Raw genomic sequence first — 27,934 nt, forward strand, 5'->3', positions numbered from 1 at the left:
AGGCACCGCTGGAGATCATCCAGTCCAACCCCCCCTCCCCACCTTCCTAAGGCAGCGGTCACCTAGAGCAGGTGACGCAGGAACGCGTCCGGGTGGGTTTGGAATGTTGCCGGAGAAGGACACCCGGCAGCCTCGCTGGGCAGCCTGTTCCAGTGCTCTGCCACCCTCAGCGAAAAGAAGCTCTTCCCCGTGTCGAGGTGGAACTTCTTGTGGTTTAGTTTACGGCCATTGCTCCCTGTACCACTGAAAAAAGCCTGGCGCCATCCTCTTGGCACCCACCTTTGAGATATTTATATGCGTTAATGAGATCCCCTCTCAAGTCTTCTCTCCTCCAGACTAAACAGGCCCGATCCTGTTTAATCCATCCTGACACAGTCATGAGCGGTCAAGTGTCACTGGCCCGTGGGTCAGTAATGAAGCTCGGGTGACGTGCGGTGCTCACAGAGTGTGGAGGAGGAAGTGACTCAACGCGCAGCTGATTACAAACCAGTTCTGTAAAGCCAACCTGCTGTATGGATTTAGGGATGTCTGCTAAATTAGTGTCATATCCTTCCCCCGGTACTTTAATTCCTTTAGGGCAGAAAAGAATGCCTGGGAAACTTCACTAGGTTAATAAACCCCATTCTTCCGACTACCTCCAAGTAACCACAGTGTAAATTTGACTTAATGCTTTCAATCTCACTTTTTTTTTGGTAAATAAAACAGTTCACTGAACCTTTATGATACTGTCAGTAGGCTGCCTGTTCTGGGAAGAGGGGGAAAAAAAAGCACATCCACAGTCCTCACTGTACCAAGGAAGGTCATGGTAATATTTTCCTCAAGTCACCTGGTTGGTAGTTTATCTTGGTAAGTGTCCTCACGTATTGAGGATGCTTTGGTTGATTTTTAGGCATGGTCAGTAACAACTGTTCTCCTCAGCTCAACTGCAAGTGTGTAAAGATATGATGTAGCAAAGATTAAGTCATGTAATCAGGCTTTGGAAATGACATGGTAAAGGCAGTTTGCCACAAAAGACAACTGAAATTGGCCAAAGTGAAGGGAGAGCAGATGATTTCTGAAGGAATTTTATAGCCGTGTGGTCATCAGGATTCAAGCATACCATCAGTGGTGGAAAGTGCTCAGGAAAACTCCGGGGGCTAAATCACATATATGAATTTCTTTCTAATTCCATCTTCAAAGGATGAGGCAAAACCTCCCTTTTACTCTTTCACAGTTGATTATGCCATCATAGAGCCCGTGGGTTCCTTTTAACCTCCTTTTTATTTAAAATACACTACTTCCTTGGGGATGTCACTTCCTTTTTGGCTTTGCCTTCTCATTCTGATTAGTGTAACAGAGTATTCTGAGATACATTCCTGACACTAATATTTCTGGCTGTGTCCTCTGTACCTATGATTTTTAATTCTGTAATATTTTAATATTTATTATTTAATGTCTATCTAGCTTTTAGACCTAGGTCTAAAACAGTAAGTATGTCACAAGTGTGTAAGTAGTAATGTCTCTCCATTCACACTGAACTAGCTTCTGAACTCCAGAAAAAACAACAGTGTGATTTGAAAAATTAAGTCAGAAAAGGCACTTGTGTCATTACAATACCAGGCTAAATCTTGCACTCCCTACTGAAGTCTTACTCATACAATATTCCTGCTATAATTTGACTTTACAGCTCATTCTGCCTGAGGAAAGACTGGATGAATGCTGAGTAATGACATCAAGATTATTTACTGAGAAGCTAATGAAGTGTCATGTCAAGGGTATTTCTTCAATTTGAGGGACAAGTATGATCACATTATCTAATACTTCCCAGTGCTGAAGATCCTGTGTTACCATATTCTCAGAATTCATATCATAACGATTGTACAACTAATAATAATAATGGCCAGTCTTCGCGAGCGAAGATCCGGGGAAGGTCTTTACACCTTCCAGCCTGCGCATTGGATTTTTTAGGTGAGACACAGTGTGCGCAGAACTGAGCCCACCCTTTAATCCTAAAGTTCATCTGCCGGGGCCAAGCGAGCTTGGACGGTGGCAGCGAGGTCCTTAGGACGTAGGTGGGTTGCCTTTAAGGGCTAATGAGCCCCACCTGCCCGGGAGTGGCCCTGACCGGGAATCGAACCCGGGTCTCCGCGGTGATAGCGCGGCGCCTTTACCACTAGACCACCAGGGGCTACCTGTACAACTAAGTATAATGAAAATAGAACATATCTAAAATGTTGATATGGGTACCTCTTGGCCTCAGCTAAGTCCATCTCATCATTGCCTGGGTCATTGTTGCTTACATTGCTTTGGTGTCAGGCGGCAGAAGCGTGGAAGATCTCCCGTGTTTTCTAAGGCTGAGTAAGCTGCTGTGGAGAATGCTTCCTGCTACCATATCTTGGTATGGAGGGAGAGGATCCACCCTGCATGCTGCCTGGACACCTTGGGCCAAGAATAGATGGATACATCAGTAAAACAAGGCATGTCTACTACACAGCCAGGCTTCATATCTGTGATTCCCCTCTGCTGTGGCAGCTGACTGGGATGACTAATGTCATTATCAGAGTGAGACTGCTATTAACTAGATGACGCAAGAGCCGTGCAGTTAAGGGAAATCACTGCCTTAAAGAGCTTAACAGTGCAGACAGAGAAGGCAGGAAAATATAGCCTCTATTTTTTTGTATTTTTCTGCCTGATGAAATGTTGCTGCAAGATCTGTAACAACAAGATCAATCCATTACATTACCTCGATCCAGTTTGATGTACACACAATGAGCTCATGCTACCGGGACTGGACCTGACATAGGCTTGAAGTGCAACTATGTCCCTTCTCTGCACCGGGAAGCATGCTGGGCCAAAAAGCAGGAGCACTGCTCTTCTAAGAGGTTCAAGCCACCAGCTGTCCTTGGGAACCTGTCTGCCTGTAATGCAGTGCCTTTGGGAGTACTGCTGCTGTGGTATTCCCAGGTGGATGGCTGCCCTATGTAACCACTTCTAATAGCACTGAAACCACACCAGCACTGTGGAGGAGAGATGTATCCTAACAAATATCCTAACAGATGTATCCTAACTCTTATTCCTAAAGCACTCAGAGCTCTGGGCACGGAGAGGTTATTGTGTAACTATGGAGCCCTGAAGGAAAAGAATTAAAGCTGCATTCAGGACCAGAAAGATTGATGACAAAATAAAGCCATGTTACATCTATACTGCCAGAGACAAGAGTGAGCTTTGGGGCAGGACTTCTAGCACTGGATTTTGAGGAGCAAGTAGTCCTCAGACTCTGTCCCATCCCATGGGTCCAAGGTGGATGGTGGCAATATATTTCCTGCCATAATACAGTTATGGATCTGGTTGTGCCTCTCCAGAAAAAGAAATATTTATAACTTTTGAGATGAACTCTTTAGATTTCTTAGTTATGTTAATTTTCACTTACTTCTGGTTTAGTTTTTAAACTTGGAAACTCAAAATATGTAAATGCTTGAAGATGCACTAAGTTTTTGAATCAGGGTGTGTGTGTGTACAAAATGTGTTGTCTTCTGGACTAAGTTAGTTTATTTTTGGTAATGGAATGACTCAAGATGTATATTCCTTCACTTCATAGTGAGATTAATCTGGCACTTCGGGAAAACAGCCTAAGATAATGGCTACAGGTATAACTGAGGGCACATTTTTAGACTGTTCACCGGATCTTTTGACAAAGCATAGAAATAAAAATGTAGCATTTTTTCTTAAGTTGTGAAATATAAAGTCCAGTGCTACTATATTTCTGAACAATATTTAGCATAGTGAATTTCAGGACTTTTTTTCCCACTGTTACATGTGTACCCACAGAAATTGTTGCCAGAAGAATAAAAATGAAATCTGAAACAGTATTTTTATTAGTTTTGCATGTGTTGTCTTCAAGGGCAATATTTGCCCTCTACGAGCATAAGTCTGGGGATTTCTGAGTCTTTTCTCATCTTGAACACACCAGTCAGGGACACTCATATGGGCATTCTGTACAGAGGCCAAGAACAAACTTTTCACCTTGGTCTTTTCTGCATAGCATTTAATATGTTAGATCTTGCTAACTCACTGAGATTGAATAGAATAAAATCTATTCGATGATGACTTTTTGTACAGTCGAGCAGATGTGGCTTCAAGGTTGTATTGGTTGACTTATTTTCATTTAAAATATACAATTTTGCCAGCAGGAGACTGCCAGCTCTTTTACACATATATGAGTTCAGGGATTTTGTGCTATGCATTGTTGAATTTGGTGAAGCAGCATTTCTTTTAGAAATGTTTTCATAGTCACAGCCCTTAACAGCCTTATAGAGCCCTACTTGCCTCAGAGATTTTATGGTTAAAAATTTAGAAAGTGTTCCCCAACCAATGTTTCTTCGAGTTTAGAAAGCTTCACGTTTGGACTGTGCACTTTGGATTGCTTCTAGCTGCCTTCATTTAAAATTTTGATGACCTGTAGAGTCTTTGGAACAACTCCTAAGGATATTGTAGATGTTCTCGTCACCTGGGGGTCTTTTTTAATCACTGCCAGATTTTTCAAAAATATATGCTGTAATCCAGAGAGAAATCAAGGGACTCATAAAATTGGTAGATCAGGTTCTGCAGCCTGTGTTATGCAAGGGTTCAAGCCGGCTGGTCGTCACAGTGTGTGTCTCACTGTCTTAAAAAGAAACAAATCTGTAAGTTGACCCAGATTTTCTTTCCAGGAACCTGGTCTCCTGTGCAATAAAAAGTTTTTAGTGTTTTTTAGTGTTTACTGTTACCAGAGTAGAAGAAATCTAAATTGTGTTAGGCAATGAGAAGCATAAAACCAGTTCTGCTCCAGTAGGTAGTTTTAGAAGTGTTGCCAGACTCCTCTCAACAGATGATGGGGCATAACTTTTGCCGTTCCAATATACAGCGGAATAACTGAACTTGGATGTTGCAAAAGAGTTACCTACATGAGTAAGTTTCAAAACTGAGGGGCTATCCCTGATGCTTCCAGCATACTTTATTCTCATGCTAAATTTAAAGTGACTTTTTCCTGTGTAACAGTAGAGAGCAGTGTTTCCAACATTACTGAATGGCTTGTAGTCTGAATGATTAAGGTCATAAAGGGGAATAGAGCTGGTATGGGACTAGACTAGCTGTGCAACTACTGCAGTATAGTCTGCACTAGATTTCTGGGCTAGAATTTCCCTACTGGATCACTCTTTATTAATTCCTATGCCTTTTAATTAGGTCTTGTATGAAAAGGAGCAAAAACCGGATGGAGAAGTCATTTAACTTTCTCTTGATCCAAGCCACTCTTAGCAGAATAATTTTCATTTTAAGCAGGAAGCTCTTTGATCCAGGCCATTATTCTACCATAAGTTGTCTATAATGCTTCCACATGTACAGTGCTTTCCCCACACCTTTCAATACAATTTTCCCTATCAAATCTGTTGCCCTATTTTACCCCAAACCCATTGAAGTCAGTGGTTACCTTTTCAGTGGGCTTTGAGAGACATAGACAGAGGAATAAGTATTTGCATGACCACAAGTAATTACATCTTACCTTATTACAACTTCATGTCCTATTTCTGTTATATAAATGTTAATGTTATTGTGCTAGTAAGTTTGTTAGCTTGTTGTAATATACGTGCAGTATCCTCTGAAGTTTCTCCATAGAGCTTAATGGGACCATTAGGTCTCAGAAGGACTGAAGAAAACAACTCTTCAATGGGTTATCTGTCACCTTGGTAAACATAACTGGGAAAGTAAAGAGGAAAAATTCTATTATCAAGTCCAAGCACTTTCTTTTGTAAAATATATAGTCATGTTTCACAGTTTAGAACTGTTTTATACTTTCCCTCTTATGGACTAATATAAAATTCTTTTCTCTGTGTTTTGTGATGCAAGTCTTGCAGTCCTGGGTTGGAGTGATAGGAGCGGAATAAATTGCTGATATGGGAATAGCTCCCTGGTCTCATGGGCACTAATCAGTTTACATTTGCTGGAGTTTTGGACCATTATTTGTAGATTCTAATACTGGAAGTCAAGATAGGTTTGCAGGTATAACTTCTGTAATTTACTGATCGTACAGACAATGTGCAGAGTGTGTTCCTTGAAGTCGTGTGTAAGAATGCACACTGTGATTTAGTTACCTTTAATCTGGAGAAGCAAGAATTAACATGTTAACCCCTTGTTTTAGCTGCATTCAGGGATAAACAAAGGCCTTCATCCTACCCTGATAACACACAAGAGGAGAAAATCCAGCCTGTGAAGGCACGCCCATTTCCAGTGAAATATTCAGCAAATATTGATTCTAAGCTTTTCTTTTCCTTTCATGTGCATATATTCAGGCTATAAACTGCACTAAACAAGCCTAGGAAAGTGTGTGCCTTCATCCACGTTAATCATACAGACACTTAACTACTTGGATTACGGAAGAAAGTGACTCATCTACAGATGACAATGGATAAAAACAAGAGGGGAAAAAGTCCCCTAGTTCTCCTACCAACTGCCTGTAGACATGATAAGGAGACATTTGAGGGAGTAATAGAAACACAGAGCTGGAAGAGAATCTGTGTTTGAGAGTCCATGTCTGCAACAGTGAGCAGTAAGGTCATGTAATCCCTTCCAGAATCTGCTGAAGCTCGGAGTCAAAACTAATTTGGTGTCCAAAGGAGGGAGCTGCTTGATCCCTTTATTCCTCTTGGGAAAGATACTTCTGCTAATTTACCGTATGTTGATGTGATCTCTCTCTTTAGAGTTTCAGCACTGATCTAGTCACAGGAGCAATCCTATCCTCATTGGGGTTTTATTTTGCTGTTTGAAGGCAGATAATTCTAAAGCTGGTCCTATACTCAGTTTGGAATTTACTGATGGATTATTATTCTGCCAGTAATTCACTAGCTGGGGTCTTCCACAAATGTATAATCAAGCACAACATATTGTAGATATGTAGGGAAAACATCCTTAGTAACATCATTCCTGTGGTAAGGTGGTTTCAATAAGGTGAATCCATTCACCTAAACAATTTTAGAGAGTAGCACTTCAAACATTTGAAAATATCACTAAATGGTTAAAAAAATTACTGTGGAAACATGGCAAATGAGAGCATGTTTGCATTTTTTCTGGGACAAAGGTAGGGCAGGTGATTTTGCATCATAGTTCCAGCCTGAGAAAGGCAGCTGATGCAGTAACTACAGGCATAAGTGACAAAGGAAAAAGACTATGATCTGTGTGCCCATGAGATGGCACCCTGAACCAGCAGTGCACACATGGATATGTTCAAAGCTGAGGTTTTTTATGGACGGAGTGGATCACGAGTGCTTTAGTGAGAAGTAATTAATCCAAAGCATTGTCTCTCTACTTTTGCCATACAGAAGTTATCTTAGTCTTTGTTTGCTGGGAAACAGATAAAGTTTCAGAATAATGTTTCTGGGTTTTTAGTCTGGTTTACATATATTAATTTCCCCTTGTATTTTGAATTCCTAGTTATATTATGAGGCTATTTCCACAGGCTCTTCCAAGTAGTCAGTCAAATCTATGTCTTTATTAAGCTGATTTATTTGTATTACACTAAGCTTTATGCCTGGTGCCAAGTGTTGGGAGCAGCACCTTTAGGGAAAATAGTCAGATCCTCAACAACCTGATTCCAGCACACGGGATCATTCATTTCCCATTCACTGGGTTAAAGGTTTTATTCTCACTGAAATCTGTCAGCTGTTTGGTTGCCTATTTCACTTTTTTTCCCCAATGAAACATATATTCAAGTTCAGAAGAGCCTCACTGAAAAAAAAAACCACAAAAGAGAGCACATGTAAATGTGAGAAATTAATTTCCTGTGTGTTGTTTGAAGTAGTCACTGGTGAGTAATACTTCTACGTCAGCAGACATATCTGAAGAAAACTATATTGCTACCATACATGTTGGATCAGTGTGTTGCTGTGTGACACCACCCTGTACACATACTGGGGCACAGGTCTTGGGAGGGAAAAAAAAAAAAGAGAGCTTGTTACTGTTCAGTTTGTGTCTCTCTCAATGGAACCATAGAATAATGCTTTGTTATTGTAAGTGGTGTTTTAATTTCAAATTAGTTTGTGGTTGATGTGATCTTTGCTAGCATTTCTTATGAAATGAAAAATATTTTGGCTATGGCTTATTCCTGTTGTTAAGTAGTAATCTAGACCCATATTATGTGAAAAATATGAAAAGCTGTGCTGTGTATACCTAATTACAGACACTTCAGTCTTTCTTACCCTTTGAATATTTCTAATTGTTTTAAAGTTGTAGGTCACTAAATCAAAATAAAAGTGTTCAAATCACCTCCTATCTCTAGTTTCCTTGCAAGATCAAAAGATTATTGTGAAAGATGTAAATTGATTAGAAGATCTGTCATGACTGACAGCACAGAAAGAATGACCAGTCTTATTCTATTCGTTATTCAGTCCCACTTGTAAATTATTTCCCATGTGGTCTCCTAAACATGCCAGCGTTAATTTCAAGCAGACATGCACTGAGAATTATTAAGTTTGGGGGAAGGAAAAATAAAGACTACAGTGGTTGCTTTGAGCCTCTGAAATAATTGAAATAGTTCTTCATGCTGTGTTGAGCAGCAACAGTATTCCTTCCTCCCAAAATGAACTTGCTTGAAGAGTGGAGAGAAGGCAGTTGTTTTTTTTTCCTTTCCAGCAGCATGTAGGAACAGTGTTCCTAGGAGGGAGTGGCAGGGAGAGCCAGGGGAGTGAGAACTGGGAGCAAGCTGAGTAACAGGAGAGTCACCTGGTGGGTTCCATCCCTTCTGAAACGATGTGTGTGTGGCTTACCAGTTCAGAGGTTGAGATATGCAAATGTAACTGCTGGATCCTAGCATCCAACAACATCTTTGAAGTTTTCCTTGAGCTGTTGAAGACCTGGAAGAGTAAGGACAGTAACTCATTTATTACTTTGCCAGTAGACTGTAACTTGCCTGTTTTAAGAGGCTTCATACTTTAAGAATCAGAGTATTCCATGTCACACCCCTCATTGTTTCTACCTTATTTATTTACTTTATTTTCTGAGATAATATCACAGTAGGAGGTGTCCAACTAACAGGGGGCTTAAAAGTAGTATTGATTTTTTTATAAGGAAAAATCCCGTTATGTATTCCAATTTTTTTTATTTTAATGTGATGATAGAAATACAGGTCATAATAGGTGTGTGTTGAAAATACTTTAAACTGAAGAAGACTAATTTAGTGAAAGGTAAGTGCAGAAGACAAGGAAGCTGATGCAAGTCAGACTGAGAAAGAGTGTTCCTGGACAGGGGGAGAAGTGCTTTACTTCTTGTCCTGTGCAAACCTTTACTACCTAAGATTCTACTTTTCAAGCTAACATCTTCTACTTTTCCACATCTTCCTTGTAAGACCCACTTATATGCCAGCAATTCCCTTACATCCGAATAAATAGCTAGCAGGAACTCTCAGTTACTTTAATAGTGCCTCCAGGAGCAAATGAGCCCAAACTATCCATTCTTAGGGGAAGCAACCTGCCCTCTGAGCCACTCAGTTACCAGTGCCAGTGTGTACTCCTTCACTTGAAGCATTGCAATTGCAGCAGTAATTATTAGTTTCATGACACCATGATCAGAAATAAGTAATTTTTCATCATTAACCAGGTCAGATTGAAAGACTCTGTACCGCTACACAGTGCCACACCTCAGCTATCACAGAGCAGTTATCTAGTGAAGCATAAGTGATATTTATACACCTCCAGATCGGCAGTGTAGAGTCCTTTCCCTTTTCCACTGTCCAGCCTTTTGAGGCATATAGTTATATCTGTATTTTCCACTTACCACTAGCAAGGAAATGGATCTGGTGAGTTGTGCTGTCTCTGTTAAGGCAGTCTGGCTGTTGTCCACCTCCCTGCAGCTTATCCAGAAGCTCCTAAGCTACTTCATGGTAACCATACTTGTTAGACCTGGGTCTGAAGGAAGATTTGCTCCTGCAGAGATAGCAATGTTTGGCTTTAGATTACCGGCAGACATCTGAGAAGAGTCTGGCAGCCAACCTTATTGTGTATTTTCATAAACATTTCTCTTACAGAAGGCTTAATTAGATACATAACAATGATGGCCCAGATGGTACAGCTTAGCCAGCTGGCCTGTATCTTATGTTAATTGCTTAAACATATCCACACCCTGTCTTTGTTATGAATTCATTTATGGCAAAGAATACAAATTTTAAATTTGCAGTCTGGCAGTGATGGAAAGTGAACTCCATCTGCATCTCAGAAGAAAGAAAAACAATTTCCCTTGGGTAACAAAAGCATAGTAGCCTTTCGGAAGGAAACATGGGTAGGACCTGATCAGGATGCTGTGGTGTGGCCTGATTTATGCTCAAAGCAACACAGAAATATGTAATTCCAGAAGGAGATATCATCTCCCCAGTTCCCACTGTCACCAAGGAAGTATGGTGTCAGTGGAAACACATCCTTTGGTGTCCTACCCCTTTCATTTGGGCAGCTGGGCACACTAGCACTGCAAAGCTGAATGCAAATTCAATTATCCTGCCTATAACTTTTGTAGTCTAAAGGTATGCAGGGCCACCTAAGGTTACTGAGGTGTAAACCTGAACTGTGCCTCTGATGTGGTGCATTGTTTCCTCATGGGGACTCAAGTGTAGCCGTGGCTTCCCAAGGAGTACCTGCTGGTGTTGTCTGCAGGGGACTTTCTGTTCCCTTTCCGCCTCTGGGAACAGCTTGCAGCAAGGAAGGCTGCTCCTCTGCAGACAACTCGTCTGCTAATGGGTGGGAGCTCCTGCTTTACAGCAATAAGAAGGACTGAGGTTTTTCCTGGAGTGTTAACTCCAATCTGGCCTTGGGCTTTTAAGGCAGCCAAAAACACAGATATGCCTCTTAGAGTTAAGATACTGTCTTAATGCATATACATGTGCAAAGCACCCAACCACACGCTCCTACATGTTTTGGTTGTCTTCCTGGGTTTCTTTTTCACAATGACAATTTTTCTGGAAACAGCGGCAATACCAGTGCTATTTGGAGTACTGGTTTTGCTCAGGAGGTCTCTTAATTGCTCATCTACTCCTGTGTTCTCTTCTTTGTATCCTTGGTTCATTCTTTCCTGGTGCCTGTACTGTGCTTGCTGAAGGCAACACACAAGGCTGCTTATTCTTGCAAGAGCTTGTTGTTGTCTTCACTGGCTGGGCAGGCAAAGACAACTCTGGTGTGAATCATTTTGCTCCTCCAGTGTAGGAGTTGCCATGAGGAATGATTAAGGGAGGGGAAAAAAAAAAGCGAGAGTGAGAGGGAGTGAGTGTGTGTGTGTGCACAAATTGAGGTTGGGAAAGTGGGAGTGGTGTCAATGAGTAGGCAAGTAACAAAGTCTTCCGCTCAGCTAGGTTTCAGCACGGGCAGCTAGTTCTTCGTTCTGTGCTCATTTCATTGATTTGTTTGCCAGGATTATAGCTTTGCAAAGTAAGTACATCTTTTTTCTTCCTCTGATACTTTAACTTGTGCCTACCTAACAGTTAACAAATCTTGGCTGTGAAACACACCTGCGTAGAGGGAGTGGGGTAAGGAAATTTGCACAAAAAGGTAGATATTATGTGGAATTAAAGGAGCTTTTTTTTTACCTTCCCAAACTACAGTGTTTTGGTTTTGTTCCAAACTTTATGCTATATTTCTTCCCCTCTGAAAAGATTCATTGGAAGTGGTGAATAGGATCTGGCTGGTGAGACATCAAGGGCATTAGGAATTAATAAAATACGGTGGTTTATTGAAAATGGCTTTCCCCATATCAGAAAAAGCAGGTTGTGTATGATGCCATGAAAATGCTCCTTGTGCCAAAGTAGGATTTAGGCTGTTTTGTAAGTCTCTGTTACAGAGGAATATTCCTCTCCTTTTCTGCAGAGGTGTGTATGCTCTGCTCTGTTTGCTTTGAGTTATTAACCAAGTGACTAATCCACACTTGTTTAAAGTGAAGGACAGGAATTTAGGCCTAGTAATTAAAAATTTATTTTCAGTATGACCATTTGGTTTGAAGAGTTCACTGGCTATTGAAGTACAACAAAGCATATTGCAGTGACTTGTTTCTCTTTCCTTCCTGAAGTGACTTTCTCTGCTGTATTGCTGATAGTGCTTTTTCCTCAACCATATGCGATGCTCTGGTCCCACATCAGTCTGATGTCTTGCATTCCTCAATGTCTGTTCAGAGGAAACTAAGTCCTTGTTTTTTATCCAGGTAGTTTTCCAGGTGGGGAGTTGTCATTTCTGCAGAAGAAGAAAAGGCTTGCAGAAATATTTTATCCCCTTTATATTTTGTATTTGCTGAGTAAGAGCTGAAGTGTGGTCATGTTAAACACTTGATCTAATTTCAATATTAATGCCTCACTTGTGAAACGTGTGTGGATTGTTTTGTATAATTTATCCTCTTGCTGGAAATTTGTTTGGACTGGAGAGACTACAGTGCTGGAGCTCACAGCTCCCGAGATATAAACCCAATATAACTCCAGAACTGGATGGCCAGCACTGTCTATGCTTTATCTACCACAGGTGTCTTCTTAGGGAAGGACTTCTTAACTGAGACAAGATTAAACTAAATACTTGTTCAGCTTTATCAGATTATTCCTACCATATAGCTAGCTTGACTTGTTAGACATTTCCACACAGACACTGCTATTCTTGTAATTATATTTTTAATTATAAGCTATATTTAACTTTTCTCTCAGCAGATAGTAAACAAGCCTCTCTGTTGTGTTTTTTTTGGGGGGCAGGGGTTGTTGTTGTTGCTGTTGCTGCATCCAGAAGTGACTAAGCAAAAATGGTGTCTTATGCCAATAAACAAGTTTAAATCAGGTTTTTCTGAATTGGTTCATTAGCCTTCAGCTCCCTTATGTGTCTGAAGGTGTTTCTTTAACACTGTGACAGTCACAGTTTTAAGCAAAGCTGGGTGGATCACAAGATCCCTGCACTTAGAAGATGCCCCAGTGCCGCGGGCCTCACTGGAAATGCTGACATACTGCTTTCCTGGGAAAGGAGGGACTCAGCAAGAATCCATGCAGCAGACCTGTTTAAAATTCCGTGTTCAGTTTTTTGACTCCTCCCCGTTTGAGGGTTCCCTGTGATTACTGGCTTGGGAGCTACGTCTTATTTCTGAGACAGCTAATGGGCAGCTAATGGGCTTTCCTTTTATTGGGAGCCTCAACCCTTCTTGCTTGTCTGGAACTGGCTTTACTGGACTCACAAGGCTTGGGATGCTCAAGGCTTTAACGAGATTTAAGATTTTGTAATATTTAATTCTGTAAATTCTTTTCAATAATATGACTGTAATGAGCTCTTAAATATCACACATCATTAATAAATGGAAAAGAAAAAGTGATTGACCAGTTGAAAAAGGTTGTGGAATAGAGATTATTCTTTACTATCCAGCTCCTTATTCAAGGTTAAAGGTGAAACTGAGCTTTTTTCCCAGCATACCCTGATGGTCCTTATTTCAATAGTAGCACTAAAAGAAAGAAACCAGAATGGATAGCTTTGCCACTACCAGAAAGAGTTGCATTCTGCACTAAAGAAGCTTTGAGCTTTGAAAAGAAACATTGAAACTTTATAAAAGGTGATCCAACTTGAATAGTATCAGAGTCACTAATGAAGTCAGAAGAGTTTTTAAGCCATGGTACACCTTTTAATTGGCATAAGGAAGAAGAGGGCGCAGGTAGCACATAGTAAGTCAACATTAAGGCAGAAACGAACAAGGGGTATTTTTAAGTGGTTATGATTGCATATTGATTTTTGGCCTGTAAGGAAGATCCAGAGACCTAAGTAGAATAATATCATGGCAGCCAGAACTAAATAATGATACTCCACCCCATGACAAGTGAATTTTTTGAGGTGCACTGCATGCCTCATGTGAGATTCTTTGTATTGTTTGTCTTTTTGAGAGTGCTAGATATTTACTGAATGACGCATTCTTGGTTCCTTGGGTAATTTTCCATCAGCTCCTCAGTAAGAAATACCAGAGAAGTTTGTACTTGCCCCAGATATTCACATTTTAGTTTGGGGGGTGGGGTTGGGGCTAGGGTGGGTCAGAGAGTGAGACTGAGAAGGAGACAAAATATAAGAATGTATTGTGTGTTCATGTGAGAATGATTGAGTTAATGGTGAAGATAATGTAGGTAGCCTATGCTAGTTTATTTAAGACATGCACAGGCACGAAGGAGCACGTCTGTAATGAGGAATTGCAGGAAGGCATTTTAAAGAATGATTTTACATTTGCTTCTTTACCCATAGTTCCAAGTTACTCCTTCATCAGCAGTCTCAGTCCTTCCAACTTGTTTTAACTGCCTTTTGCCACTGTCCTGCCTAAAGCTCTCCTCCTTTAAGGTGTGTGCTGAGCTCATGGTTGCTGGCAAGCTTGACTTTTTTGTTAATTAGTTGCTTTCATGCTTGAGAAATTGTGTCTGCATAAACAAGGTAGATGGTTGCAGTGCAAGGCTGGCGCTTAGGTTCTCCCTTTACACCCATAAGATCTCTGAGACGTGTTTCCTGAACCTCATTCTGACATCAGCTCACTGCCTGCTGATGCTGTAAAATGGAATCCGATGTGGATAACCTCTCTCTACCAAGCAGCTGCTGGGCACTACCAGACGACTGGAAGATGGACAAATCCAGCCAGACCCATTCTGAATTCAGGGTTCTGGCAAAACCTCTTGAGGCTGCAAAGCATACTCCTCTGTATTTTTATGTGGGGATAAATTTCTTCAGTGAAATATGTTTAATGTTTGCTCTCTTCCAGACAAATTCTTTTTTTTTTTTCCCCAGTGGTAGGGGATTTATTAGAAAACAGTTTGTTGCTAATATCAACCGTCAGAACATTTTGAAAGACTGCAGGGCTGATAAGGTGTTCTTTTCAAACACTAACTTAAAAAGCCTTGGGTTTATGCCAGTATTTTTTTTTTTTTAATTTGATTAGACTGTGCAGTGCATTTCACTAACCTTTTACACTGCATCTTTCAGCCCAAAACAAACTAGCTGTCAAGTAAAACAATTGCCTTACCAAATAGATCCAAGAAAATGTATAAGTTAATTAAAATAAAAATAAGGACATTTATTTTGTAAAAGACCTTCTGTAGTCAAACAGGTCTTACAAGTAAGTCAAAGTGTTTTCTCCACTGTGTTGCAGGCAAATTATGCACCCATTCTGTTACTCCTATAAAAATGTATAACTACCACAGATTATTTGGAAATCATTCACTACTGTCAAGCACCACAGCTGCTCAGCAGTATCTCTGTACAGTGGTGTCAGATGTTAAGCTACGTTTGGGCAGTATGACACATGCACTCAAAGAGTTCTCATTCAGGTTCTAATTCAAAACGCCTTTCCAAACTGAGATGAGAGTGAACGGTCAAGAAAGATACCTTGCTGGAGACAGTTCCTTGCCTCCTTTTCCCCTTTTTGTATTCTCATACCTTTCTGCTCTCACATGGTGAGGTCTTTGCTGGCTAGGCTGCAACTGCTATGAACTAGCTAAATAAATGTTTGAGGCTGCACTATTAAGTACTCAATTATTAGAGAGAAATTCCTGTCACTAAGGTGTTTCTCCAAAGATTAGCAAACCTCCTACCAACCTAAGACATAATCAATTTTCCTTTGCATGATAGGATAGAATAGGACCCCTAGATCAGTGTCTGAGTCTGAAATGCAAATGTAGATAGGTATGTTTGTGGATAAGAACACCACCTTTTTAAAATCACCTTTCTATATCATATTTATTCCACTATTTTGCTGGTTTTTGTGGAGGAAGTAAATACTGGGGACACCTTTTAGATTCTGTGTGAAATCTTATACCTTTCGAAGACTCTCCCAATATTTGTCATTTTAATTTCCTTTCTGTCTCTGTCAATAGCTTTGATGGATGATGGAGCTGTTTAACACCAGTTGTCTTTTTTTTTTTTTTTTTTAGGGATACATGTTTAGGGCAGAGTAGTGACAAATTCACTTTGCCAAAGGGGTCATCTCTTGAGTGCTTGCTTGTCTAAAGCCAGGCTTGTGCTATTGACTGAAATTCTGTGGTTCACCTTTGTTGGCTTGAATCTACACAAATGTGCTTATACTAAAGTGCAACTTTGGATATGTGAAGATGGGAATAGTCTCTGGCTTTCCTAGAGCATGGACTGCAGCAACTGCCCCTTGGGCCCCCTGTGTCACTCCTGACTGCACAGATCATCTAACAGCACTGTGGCAACTGCAGTTATTAAGAACGGCTAGGAAAATATTTTCAGTTAAAACAGTGTAAGTGATGGGTGGGCACACAGCAGTATTTGTTTTCAAAGGCCTCCTGCAAGTTTCTGTAACAATTTCAACCTATAGGACCAGACAGCTTTCTGGAGACTCCTAGCAAGGCTAGAGAGAATGGTGAATCAACCCTTAGAAGAAGGAAGGACATGTACCAAAGCTAAAGCTCAATGAACAGTTAGCTATGAAACAAGAGAGAGAGAAGTTATGAGACCATTAAAGGCCTGCCTAAGAGCCAGGAGGGCCCAGAGCATAGGCAAAGTGCCTTCTGAGTTGGCATATTTAATTTAAGAGTATCAATTAAAAACAGATTAAATTCATATGTGATCCAATTTGACTCAGTATGCTTGGGTCACCCTGACCTACACAGATTTTCTCAAGTTCTTCTGGTAATACTGGCTCCACATAATGTGGCATTGCCAGCTGTCACTTGAAGATGATGGCTATTACTAAACCTCTCCTCTCTTCTCCTTGAAAGTTCAAGCTATCCAGTTCAGATACTGGTGCCCAGCCCTTTCAGTCCTTTGGCATAGCCCCTTGCCCAGGAGCTAGAATTACAGCCTGAGTCATCTCTCTTTTTCCTTTTCTGTTTCAGGATGACAATGGACGCTCTGCAACTAGCGAACACTGCCTTTGCGGTTGATGTGTTCAAAAAACTATGTGAGAAGGACAAAACAGCCAATATTATTTTTTCCCCACTGTGTACCTCAACTTCTCTGGCTCTGGCATATAAAGCTACGAAAGGTGATACTGCAGACCAAATGAAACAGGTAAACTGTCAGCAAATTTGTGGCTGCAAAATTATACGGCTGTTGTAGGTGTCTCTCTTGTTTATTGTTGTAAATATTCTCCTGGATGTCTGGTTCCTTTAAGCCAGACTTCAAACCACCCCTCTGAATTTCCTGAACGGTTCCACACTCCATGACCCCACACAACAGAAGACAAAACCTGTCATAAAGAAAAAGCTTTTCAAGTGTGTAGAAGGCAGAAGAGGACATGGCAGGGTCCTTAAGAATTGCATTAAAGCCTTGTCTCCTTTTAGCACAGTGTTGTTTCTAGCTGCAAGACACAGTCAAAATCACTGCATTTTCTGGATAACTGGTTTTTTTATTCAAAAACACTTAGGCTTTATAGAATTGGAAAGAATTTTGCCATTGTCTGTCAGCAGCAAGTATGCGTAGCAGCCCTGCCATTGTCATTTCCCTTTTCTCCTGCAAAGCTGCTGAGAGAAGGCAGATGCAGCAGAAGGGGCACAATTTCAGCTGTGTTCCTCCTTACAAGCAGCTTGTGGTGTTCAAGGAGTTTCCAGTACCATGATGCAGCATGGCAGTCATGATTAAATCAGTTTATAAAGCTCACTCTATGGTGTAGGGAGGCAGCCCTCCAGCCTCTTCTGCTACCTCTTTGTAAGCAATGATGGATCTATTCCTTTTTATCCCAGTGAGCGTCCCCATGGTTTCTGCAGTTATCAAAAGGTGGATGAGATGCAAAGTCAGTATGCATTTGTATGCTGATTATCACCTGCCTCTGAAAGTTTCTACATATTTGAATGCGTTTTGCCTCCCTTACTTTCTCATTCAACGAAAGTACCCCCGAGCACAACCTTCTGTGCCTCTACTTATGCCACAGATTACAGTGAAGTTGTGCTGTTCACAGAGCCACACTGCAATATGTCCATGAAGATCACAGAACCCTAGAATGGTTTGGGTTGGAAGGGACCTGCCATGGGCAGGGACATCTTCCACTAGACCAGATTGCTCAGGACCCTATCCAACTTGGCTATGAACACTTTCAGGGATGGATCTTGTAGGAATTGCAAATTTTTTTAAACAGCATTTTTCATTTAAATTAAAAAATTAACTCTAGAGTTAATTGTTTGTTTTTCATTTTCATTTTTAATTTTTAATTTAAATGGCACCCTGAAGCTCCCTCACCATTTCAAAATTCAAGCATTGTCTTTCTGACGGGAGAGTTCAACCTATTAACCTGCCCTTATTTTGTTTTCACTTGTCTCTGCAATTTGCTTTGAACCATTTCATAATAATACATTAGCCTACACATCCACAAGTGGAGCTCTATTACACAAGCATATTTATATTTCATATTTCTCTAGTGATATTTAAAAAGAGCTGACTTCAGATACTAAGGGGAGCTTGGTATGTTTTTAAATGTAAGATCTCCTATTTTCCATGCCCATTCTGGCTTCTGCCTGTCCCTGACTTTGTGCTTGGGTTTTAAACACTAAATACAAAAGGAGCCAGATTGGCAGCTGTACTCTGTAACATTAAAAAACTTGTGCCAAAAGTTCTCCCAGGTAGAGAATTGCAGTAGCTTTCTCCTCTAACATAGTTCCCAGGCATAGAAGCTTTCTGCACTTAACATGCACAGAAATAAAACTGTTGGAGGAAAAAGAAATAAGTTGAGAAAGTGGTTTCTGAGGAAAAGACTATGGAGTTTGTCTGTGAGAGCTGTGCTGGTGCTGTGTCTTTGGGAGTTTATTTCCTTCTGCATCCACTGAGCAAGGAGAGAGGAGGATGTGGAAGGGTGACTCTATGAAAGAGCAGCAGTTTGTTGTATCTGTGAAGAGGTGTCTTCTGAGAGAAAGAGCAGGAGTGATGTACAAAGGGAAAGAAGGTCACTAGTGCCTATTATGCCTCATGCAGAAACTTGAAGCAGACGAGGGAGATTGGACAGGCTGCCTATGATGAAACAGCCACCATCAAAGACCCTGTAATAAGTAGGCATTGAAAGTTCAGGTCGTATTTATAGGGTTATTTTCAAGCAAAGGCACCAATAACCTTTCACCTCTAGTGCCTAAAAGCAGCAAGTTTTAGGTCAACCCTGTACTTCCTGGACTTGTCATTGCAAGGAGCTGGGAGATGGCCATGTGTGGGTCAGCAGCCCTACTCATAATTATACTGTGTCTACCAAAACAGACACATTTATCTGATCAGTTTTTGCTGAAATGTTATGTGATGTCATGTATTAGTCACAGCTGTTAGAAAACTTGATGATGTGTCAAGCATTTTTAAAGGTGTAGCCCAATTCTAGAAAGATTATCTGCAGCCTTCATTTAACTACCTTAGAAGCTCCATATTTTTGGATGGGAATGTAAGTTTGGTGAAAACATTATGACTCCATACCACAGAGTTTTAGTTGACAAAGTCACATCACCAGCATGAACAGCTCAACTGATTTCTTTGGACTGCTCATGGGAAAGAAATGCCTTTGGTTAAAGTTGTTGTAGAATCAGGTTTTTAGATTTATGTGAGGATGTCAAATAAATAAATGATTTTTGAGGAACAACTGTGAGAGGCTCTGTCATCAGTTTAAATACAAAAAGCCACAGCTCTGGTCACAGATTAGCATTATTTTTTGCTAAGCTGTTTATAATGTTTAGATAATGGTAACAAGTAAGATGCTTAGTATTTTACTATGTTCATTTAACAGGTACTCCATTTAAAAGATGTCAAAGACGTTTCTTTCGGGTTTCAAACAATAACTTCAGATGTTTCCAAACTCAGCTCTTTCTTTGCACTGAAAATGGTCAAACGGCTGTTTGTGGACAAGTCTCTTAATCCCACCACAGTAAGTACTGCAGGAAAATGCTGGTGCTATGAATTGCTTGGCTATCCCATTGACAGATTTTTGTGCCAGAGTGCAATGTTATTTAAAATAAGTTCTTTTAATTTTTGCTGTTGCTTGACTAGACTCAAATGATGAACATCTGCCATAGAAGTTTGTAGGAGGATGTATCTGTGCAACTATTACCATACTTCTAATTATTTCATTAATATACTTTAGGTCAGTAGCTAGATTGTTTTGAATGCAACATAACCTCTATGCCACATCAAAGTCTTTGCATGGCAAGTATGAGCAAAAAGGAGTATAAAAAAAGATGGTGGGGCAAGTGTGTGTCCAGTTCACACACCCAAGTAATTACTGCATAAACTGTTGTTTTTTAATCTGTCTGTGAGGCAGAAGCCTGGCTATTGAAGCAAAACAAGTGAAGAAGGTGGTGTTTGGCTTTATAACTTATGAACCTTGCAAAAAACTCAGAAGAATTCTCTGTGTGTTGGTTTGGGTTTTTGTTTTGTTTTGTTTTGTTTTGTTTTGTTTTCCGAAAGTTGTCATGGAATAGGGTCCCAAGAAAGATAACATCAGCCTAAAAGTCATGTTTCAGAAACCTGAACATGCTTCAGTGATGCTATAATCAGATTGTCTGCTGTTCAGCCTCCGACACAGCAAAGGCCAATACCCATCCAGAGCAATAAGTATCTGACTTAGTGAGGAGAGACAGGATGGGAGCAGCCTGTGGGCTGTCTCTCAGTCTTACCTAGGCCTAGACTGAGGGTTGTTTTAGCCTTTCAAACTCTGGCAACATGGTCACTCCTGCAATATGAAAGTTACTTAAGCTGCTGATGTAACACCATTGGACTGAACACAACCTTGGGAGCAATGTGCTGGATGCAGCTCTGCATCCTGGTTGTCACTAGCAGTTATTTAATAGCTTTCTATCATGAACTCCTCAACTACGCCATGGTGAAGCTTGCGAGGTTGATGTTGAAGACTCTTAAAGAACCATTGAGTGGATGGCATTTAACCAAGCATGACTTTAGTACCCTGTGTCTTTCAGGACTTTGTCAACTCCACAAAGAGGCCTTTTCCATCTGAATTGGAATTAGTGGAGTTCAAAGAAAAAACAGAGGAAACCCGACAGAAAATCAACAAGTCTCTTTCAGAGCTAACTGATGGTGAGTACAGCTTAACCTTGGGGATACTGTTTGCCTCTTTGGAGAAATATCTTTGTCCTCATGACACTTCTTTACTAATGGCTTTAGAAGTAAATACATAATGAAAGCAGTGGGACTAGACCTACTATTTGAATTCATGAGGATTAGCAGCGTCAGCCTGTTTTGAAATCACTGATTTCACTACTGAGGCACTTCTGAAGGTGGAAATGTGAGACTGACCGTGCATTAGCCTTGGGAAAAACTTCTCACATTTTGACTGCAGCAAGATGATTTGGGAGGATTACAGGTTCTGGTCGTGGAGCATCACAAACCTATTACACCAATACATTGAACCCAGAACTCTAACTCCTTTAAAAGCTTTATTTTAATGGGAAGTACTTGCTGGACTCTGAATTTCAGGCTGTTAATTAACCCCCCACGCCCTTTTGCCAGCAAGGGTAACACAAGCAGATGTGCATCTCTTACTTGCCTTCCTATGGAACCCTGGGCAGAGATGGCTCTGGGGTTGGTTGCCACCTGTTGCCCTCGTGTGGTACAAATAAGAAAACACTGTTTATGAGTCCGGTCCTTCCAGGCTGGCACAGGTGTCCATGTGGAACCATCTTACCCTACCTGTACAATTTGAAGACAGAGCTCGCCTCCCCGATGCTCTGAATTCAGGGTCACTTACGGCAGTGCTTGAACAGGTCTGAAACAGAGAGAGGACACATCATTTACATCTTCTTTTTGAAGTCTGTAGCAGTATCTGGTTATTATGGTAATCAGAGCAGCATTTTTTGTTATTCTGATAATTTTATTCTCATGTATCAGTCTAGAAATGAGTAGCTGCTAGTCCGTAACTTCCCTTCAAGTCTTTCTGTCCAAATGACAAATGTTTTTTCACTTATACCTGTTGAATTTTACTAAAAAATCAGCACTTTCTTTAAGGTATTGAAAAAATGCAGGAGACATATTTTTGATTCCATGCAATATAAGCCAACAAAACATGTAATTTGGAAGATCTGCCTTGATCCCAAATCCCATATCAAAAATTTAGCTGCAATTTTAAGTAAGTGCTTCTTTTTGAAATTTTCCATTAGAAATAAAATCTTTTATCTCTGTGAGGTGCAGGACAAAAATGTTTTTAGTTCAGTGAAATTCTATCATATTAACTTGAAGTAATTGATATACTGTTAATGTATTGTTGTATTAACAACCACCTTAAACTTGTTCACAGGCAAAATGGAGAATATTTTGAATGAGGATAGTGTAAGTGGTGAGACCCAGATCCTTCTAGTTAATGCTGCTTATTTTGTCACAAACTGGATGAAGAAGTTCCCAGAGGCAGAGATCAAAGAATGTCCTTTTAAAGTCAACAAGGTATGTTATGAGAAAAAAATCAAATAAAATAGAGTACTGTTTCCTCTCATGAAGATGAAAACTTTGAGCTAAGGAAATCACAAGAGAAAATGAGAAATGTTTTCCATCACAGCATTCGTAGACTCTATCTAAACCTATATGATGTTGCAAGGCTCCCAGACCGTCCTGTTAGTCTGTGAGTGAGTACACACTAGTTAGTATGTGATCTGAGTACAAGTGATCAGAAGCAGCCATTGCCTGCACATTCTCATGAGTCATGAGTAGCTTATTCCAAGAGATTGAAAGGTTGAAGGAACCAGAGGCTGCATCCAAAGACCATCAGAGGTGAAGCATGAAACAGTGCATTTGTTGTGGTCACAGAGCTAGTGAAATGTCTACAGTGGTTTCACCTCTTTGAGTACATCCCTTAGATGCCTGGCCCTGTGTTTTCCTCAACAGAGGTGTTGCCCCACCTACTCCAAGTATATACAGACATACACCTATATATAGATGCAAAAGAAAAGTTGAAGTTTCAGGTTCCCTAAAAATATTAATAAATTGCCTCTTCAACCAATAGCTACATGTAAAAAAAAAATTAAAATTATACAATCAACACAAAAATTTTTAAGTGAAACATCTCAAGTTATTTTTTTCCAAAATAATGTTTTCTACTGAATTTGAATTTTGACCATTTCCATGTGGACAGAACAGTTTTTTAAACCTTCCCTATGAAATAAAGAATTTTGTTTTGTTTTGTTTCATTCACAAAAAGCAAAGACATAGGGATTTAGGTAAGCCTGGAATTTCTTCTATTTCAGCTTCTGAACTGAAAGATCAATTATTCATATGAACAGCTTGACCTTCACTGTTGAGATGTGCTCAGTGCTTGACACTTACTGGCATTATGATGCCCTGTATATAGTATACTTTGTAGCACTCAGGGAAAAAGGCACAAAGGGCCATCGATACTAGGTAAATTGCTCTTTTAAGGCACATCCTCAATATGTTGCTATTGTATTAAACAGAATTCTGCTCCACTTTTCTTTGGAAAGCTGCCTACTATAAAAAGTCAACAGGGTCTTTTGCTGCTGCCTTCATGAGAGCCAACAAATTCTGTGGTGGTAACTCGATATACCACTTCCAGGAAAGCTTGCAAACTTTTCTGTCGCAGCATCTGATTTTTGAATTAAAAGGAATGAGAGATTGTTTCCTCTATGTTTTGCAGACTGAAACTAAACCAGTGCAGATGATGAATCTGGAAGCTACTTTTTGCCTGGGATATGTAAAAGATTTAAAAGTTTCCATCCTTGAGCTTCCATGCCTTAACAAACATATAAGCATGCTCATTCTGCTGCCCAAAGAAATTGAAGATGACACCACTGGCTTGGAGCAGGTGAGAGAAAAAAGTAGGATTGCTATGATACTTCCCTTGGAAACAGCCCATTTATAATGCCATATGTTTATGGAAGGGTTTTGTTATTTAGAAGCAATGCATAAGGAAACAAAAAGTAAGTTTGTGAAAATTAATAAGGCATTTCCTGAAGAACAACAATTTCTTATGTCATTTCTCTACGAAAATTTTAGAACATATTTTCACCCCTCTTCAAAGTTCATTACAGGACTAATTAATTTACAATAAAATTATTTAAGGATTAAAAGACAATCACAGACAATCGAAAGATAATCACAGTTCTCTTTTGTATTTTGCTGCAGCTGTCCACAAATTTTAAAGGCATCTGTCTTTGCATCTGTAAGAAACTTTTATATACCAGAGTAAATTAAAGAACACACATATCTTAAAATGCCTTTCCTGATAGCAATTTGTTGTGGCCCCACACTCTACCTCCTCACTTTCCAGTATTAAAAAAATTGCTCAAACAGCTGCATGTTTGATTGAGATCAGGCTCTGTATTTGGAGTATTTTTCTGTCGCAAATAGCAGCAATTTTATTACTCTGCGGGGTCAGGAATAAAGACTTTGGATCTCTGCCAGTTGGCCAGGTGTAACCTGGGTAGGAACTGTCTTTCTCAGGTTCCTTCATGCAGTTGTTGAGGTGATTGCTTATCAAAAGCTTGCCAGAGCATGCACATACAGTAGATTTCTTCTAGAGGCCAGTCCTATGGATTAAATGATTGCGTCAGTGTAACTGAGAGTATGTTAAGCCTAAATGCTACAGCTGTGAATTGAAAAACACAAGTTGCCTTTCAGCCTTTATTTTTCGGAGACTTGATAAGAGAGAGAAGTTCAGGAATGGTCTTTTGTTTTTCTCCTCTCTTTCCTTGGACTGCTCATTTATTTCCTTTGTTCCTTTACGTTTTCAGCTGGAAAAGGCACTGACTCCTGAGACATTATTACAGTGGACCAATCCCAGCATGATGGCCAACACCAAAGTGAATGTATTTCTTCCAAAGTTTAGCATAGAAGGTGACTACGACCTGAAGCCACTTCTGCAAAGCCTGGGAATGACAAATATCTTCAATGAAAGTGCATCAGATTTCTCTGAGATGTGTGAGACAAAAGGTGTGGTTTTGTCAAAGATCATCCACAAAGTCTCCTTGGAAGTAAATGAACAAGGTGGCGACTCCCGAGAGGTACCAGGATATCGGATTCTGCAACACAAAGATGAATTTAAAGCTGACCATCCATTTATCTTTTTGTTTAGACATAACAAAACTCGCAATGTGATTCTCACAGGCCGGTTCTGTTCTCCCTAAGCAGGGCATATTCATTATGAAAAAGCACAGTTACATTTATGATGGTGCATTCTCCTGTAAAGCTTGTCATCCTGACAATCATCTTTGAAAGGAAATCTAAGAGGTTCATATATTGGCTGGGTAATACAATGTACTCTACATATGCAGCAGAACTAGTTTATCTACTTATGTTTCATCCCCTTAAGCTGAAGGATTTCCGCTGTGAAAAACACTTCATTGAGAAGTATCCCAGCCTCGCAACAAGAATGTTTTTTCCTCTGTGGCACCTTTTTCCCAAAATGAAATGAACTGAGAGCCTGATTTAAGACAGACCAGAAGTTGGAAAGGGCTCTGAGAGGAAGGGCTGCATTCCTGCTCCCTATTCAAACCACTCTCCCTTGTGACCCAGACTCTCTGGATTCCTACTGCCTATAAGGAGAATTGTGGACATGCGGTGTGATAAACTCTCCCCTTCTACCTGGCTACACTCTGGTAGTCCGGGGTGCCCTACCAGACCCTACCAATGCTCAGTGAAACAGTGCCCAAGTTCTGCAGCATAGCTAAACTATTCGGGCTGGCATCGGAATTTGCATCTGTGAAACAGCAGTCACACCGAGGCCTGTGGACACCAGAGGCAAAAATCATGGTGACATAATCTATACCCAGAAGACTCTTCAGCATGAGCTACATCATTTCCCAGACTGGGGAGGTTGGACTCTGCTCTGTGGTATTTTTTTCATTCATTCCCTTCAGACATGGAAGATGGGACAAATTCAGCACAGTTACGAGGAGCCCTGTTGTATATATCCTAAGAAAAAGAACGTTATGCAATTCAAGGATAGAACACAGTTGGATTAATACTGGAAGTGCCACACTTTACATGTGCAGATTATCTGCCATTTCTAGTCCTGGATTCAGCATTAAGGAAACTCCTTACAGTTACTTAACGTCTGAAGCACGAGAAAGAAATAAGGACTTCAACTTAAGTGAAATTAACTTTGTAATTACTAGTCTTCAAATTCCACATGAGATCATGGTAATCAGATTGCATTTCTATCTAAAGACTGCCTGCTGCATATGTTTAGTACTGATTTACCTAATTACTGTTCAGAATAAAACACTATAAAATGTGTCAAATGAGCACTACCTCCAGTGTCAGTCTTTGTGTTCACTGACAGTGCCATTGTTCACTCTTGACTTCCAATAAATAATAGGAATGGCAATGAACAGATTCACTTAGGCCACAAAGTCAGAATAAGAAAAAAACCCTAAGTGAATGTCTGGATTGCCCTTCTGGGCCACATGACAATAGTTTCCAGTAAGGAATATGTTACTAGCTTGTCAGGATATAAAGAGAATTCAATTATCTATCCTCAAAAGATGGGAACATTTTGCTTAAGAAATCCTCTTGGTGCCTCAGGTCCAAAAGAAACTGAGAAGAGATTTCTAAATGGGAACAGGCAAGCCCTAGTATGCATACTTTCCACATCAGAGAGCAGTGCAGTGGTTATTGAGAATTTAGAGACTGTTTTGATTCTTATCAACCCATGAGGGATTTCACAATGATTCAGTAGTTTTTCGGTCACGGTGATTCAGTAGCTTTATCTGTTTCCTTCCCTCTGTGGACCTTTAGTGGGTCTAATGCATTTTAATGCCAGAGGTTAACTGGGGTCTTTGGTACCAGAGGTTAACTGGGGTCTTTGTGGGTACTGAGGAGACTAACTTCCACCAAAAACAGTGGGAAGTGAGACCCTGCAGACCTCTATGGATCTTTGCTGATATGCGTCAGGTATCTTGATACATGGATAGTAGTCAGAAGAATGAAAAATATAAAAATTACTGTGCAGCCCATCCTGTGCAAGAAGAAATTACCTGCAAAGATCTTTACTGGCTCAATTTCAGTGATACCTGAATGACTGGGAATGATTGATACACCCAATCATGGTCTGATCTGCTTTGGAGGCTGGGGTCAGATTCATCCAGGGCTATTTCGTCACGATGGTTTCTACTGGTTCTCCTGTATGAGGTATGTCAGGACACTGTGCATGGGATTGATGATTAAGCAGCTGCACAGGTGGTCTGTGCATAGGCAAGATGGACTAATTGCCTCCAGCCTGCGCAGTTTGTGTTTGGGCACTGACTCTTTGTCAGGTAGTTCCAGTTGTTCAGCAGGCCATATCATGCTTACTGCTACATCTGCTTACTGCTGGTCTGCTAGACTGATGAAAACCTCTGGCAGATTACCCATCTCTCTTTTTATGCCTGGATGAGATTTACTCAGGAGAAAAGCTCATCCAGGAGAAAAGCTCAGACATCACTTCCAAAGCTTTTTCAGGTTCTCAAAATATTCTGTTTCAGGAGCCAATCTTCATTTAATAGAGGTTGTATTCTGTTTAAATGCTGATCAGAGCATTTGGCATATCCCCAAAAATTTATGTAAGCATGTCTTCTCCTGGTGATAGCTTTGCCAGGAAGGGTGATCCCATGAAAGCAGAGTGAAACACGGCCTTAGGGTGGGGCCCATTCTTTCTCCACTGCCTGACTAATATCAAGGTATCCCAGCCTGTGCAAGGCAAGCAGATGTTAGAGATACAAAGCTGTCTTAGCCCACATAAGGCAAACCTCCTTATTAGTCATTTATAATCAGGGTGCCTTGCCCGTGAAACTCTTCATTTTTCACTTCTACCTCTTCTCTCTACCAGTCCCAGTGTGAAGCCTTTTCATCTTGCAGCACTTCTCCTCAGGGAGAAGTATCCATGAGGCTCCTGCTGGTGTGAGAACCATGTTACAGTCCATTGTTTGTTCCACCCATGCTGGAACACCCCTGTGGGCCTTGGGCAAGAAGTCTCATGGGAGGACATGGGAAAACGTGTGTGGGAGTTTGTGTATAGCAACACTTATGCGCTGAAAGGTGTT

General features: G+C 40.5%; 1 protein-coding gene across 1 annotated transcript; it reads left to right on the forward strand.

Annotated features, from left to right (window-relative positions):
- The first annotated feature begins 11,283 nt into the window (after positions 1-11,283).
- SERPINB5 (serpin family B member 5) lies at positions 11,284-26,149 on the forward strand. Its single transcript, XM_050327709.1, has 7 exons — positions 11,284-11,417; positions 16,829-17,003; positions 19,684-19,821; positions 20,870-20,987; positions 22,204-22,346; positions 23,551-23,718; positions 24,647-26,149. The coding sequence occupies exons 2-7, from the start codon at positions 16,830-16,832 to the stop codon at positions 25,037-25,039; spliced, it is 1,134 nt and encodes a 377-aa protein (XP_050183666.1). The 5' UTR covers positions 11,284-11,417; position 16,829; the 3' UTR covers positions 25,040-26,149.
- Positions 26,150-27,934: the final 1,785 nt, after the last annotated feature.

Source organism: Myiozetetes cayanensis, unplaced genomic scaffold (assembly GCF_022539395.1).
Source record: "Myiozetetes cayanensis isolate MyiCay16 unplaced genomic scaffold, myiCay2020 scf1, whole genome shotgun sequence".
NCBI classification, from domain to species: Eukaryota; Metazoa; Chordata; class Aves; order Passeriformes; family Tyrannidae; genus Myiozetetes; species Myiozetetes cayanensis.

What these genes read in the sequence shown, in the direction of transcription:
- SERPINB5 (XM_050327709.1), top strand. Translation starts at nt 16,830, where the DNA reads ATGACAATGGACGCTCTGCAACTAGCGAACACTGCCTTTGCGGTTGAT. An exon ending in CTGCAGACCAAATGAAACAG is followed by an intron (nt 17,004 to 19,683) that starts GTAAACTGTCAG and finishes TTCATTTAACAG; the next exon opens with GTACTCCATTTAAAAGATGT. An exon ending in GTCCTTTTAAAGTCAACAAG is followed by an intron (nt 22,347 to 23,550) that starts GTATGTTATGAG and finishes TATGTTTTGCAG; the next exon opens with ACTGAAACTAAACCAGTGCA.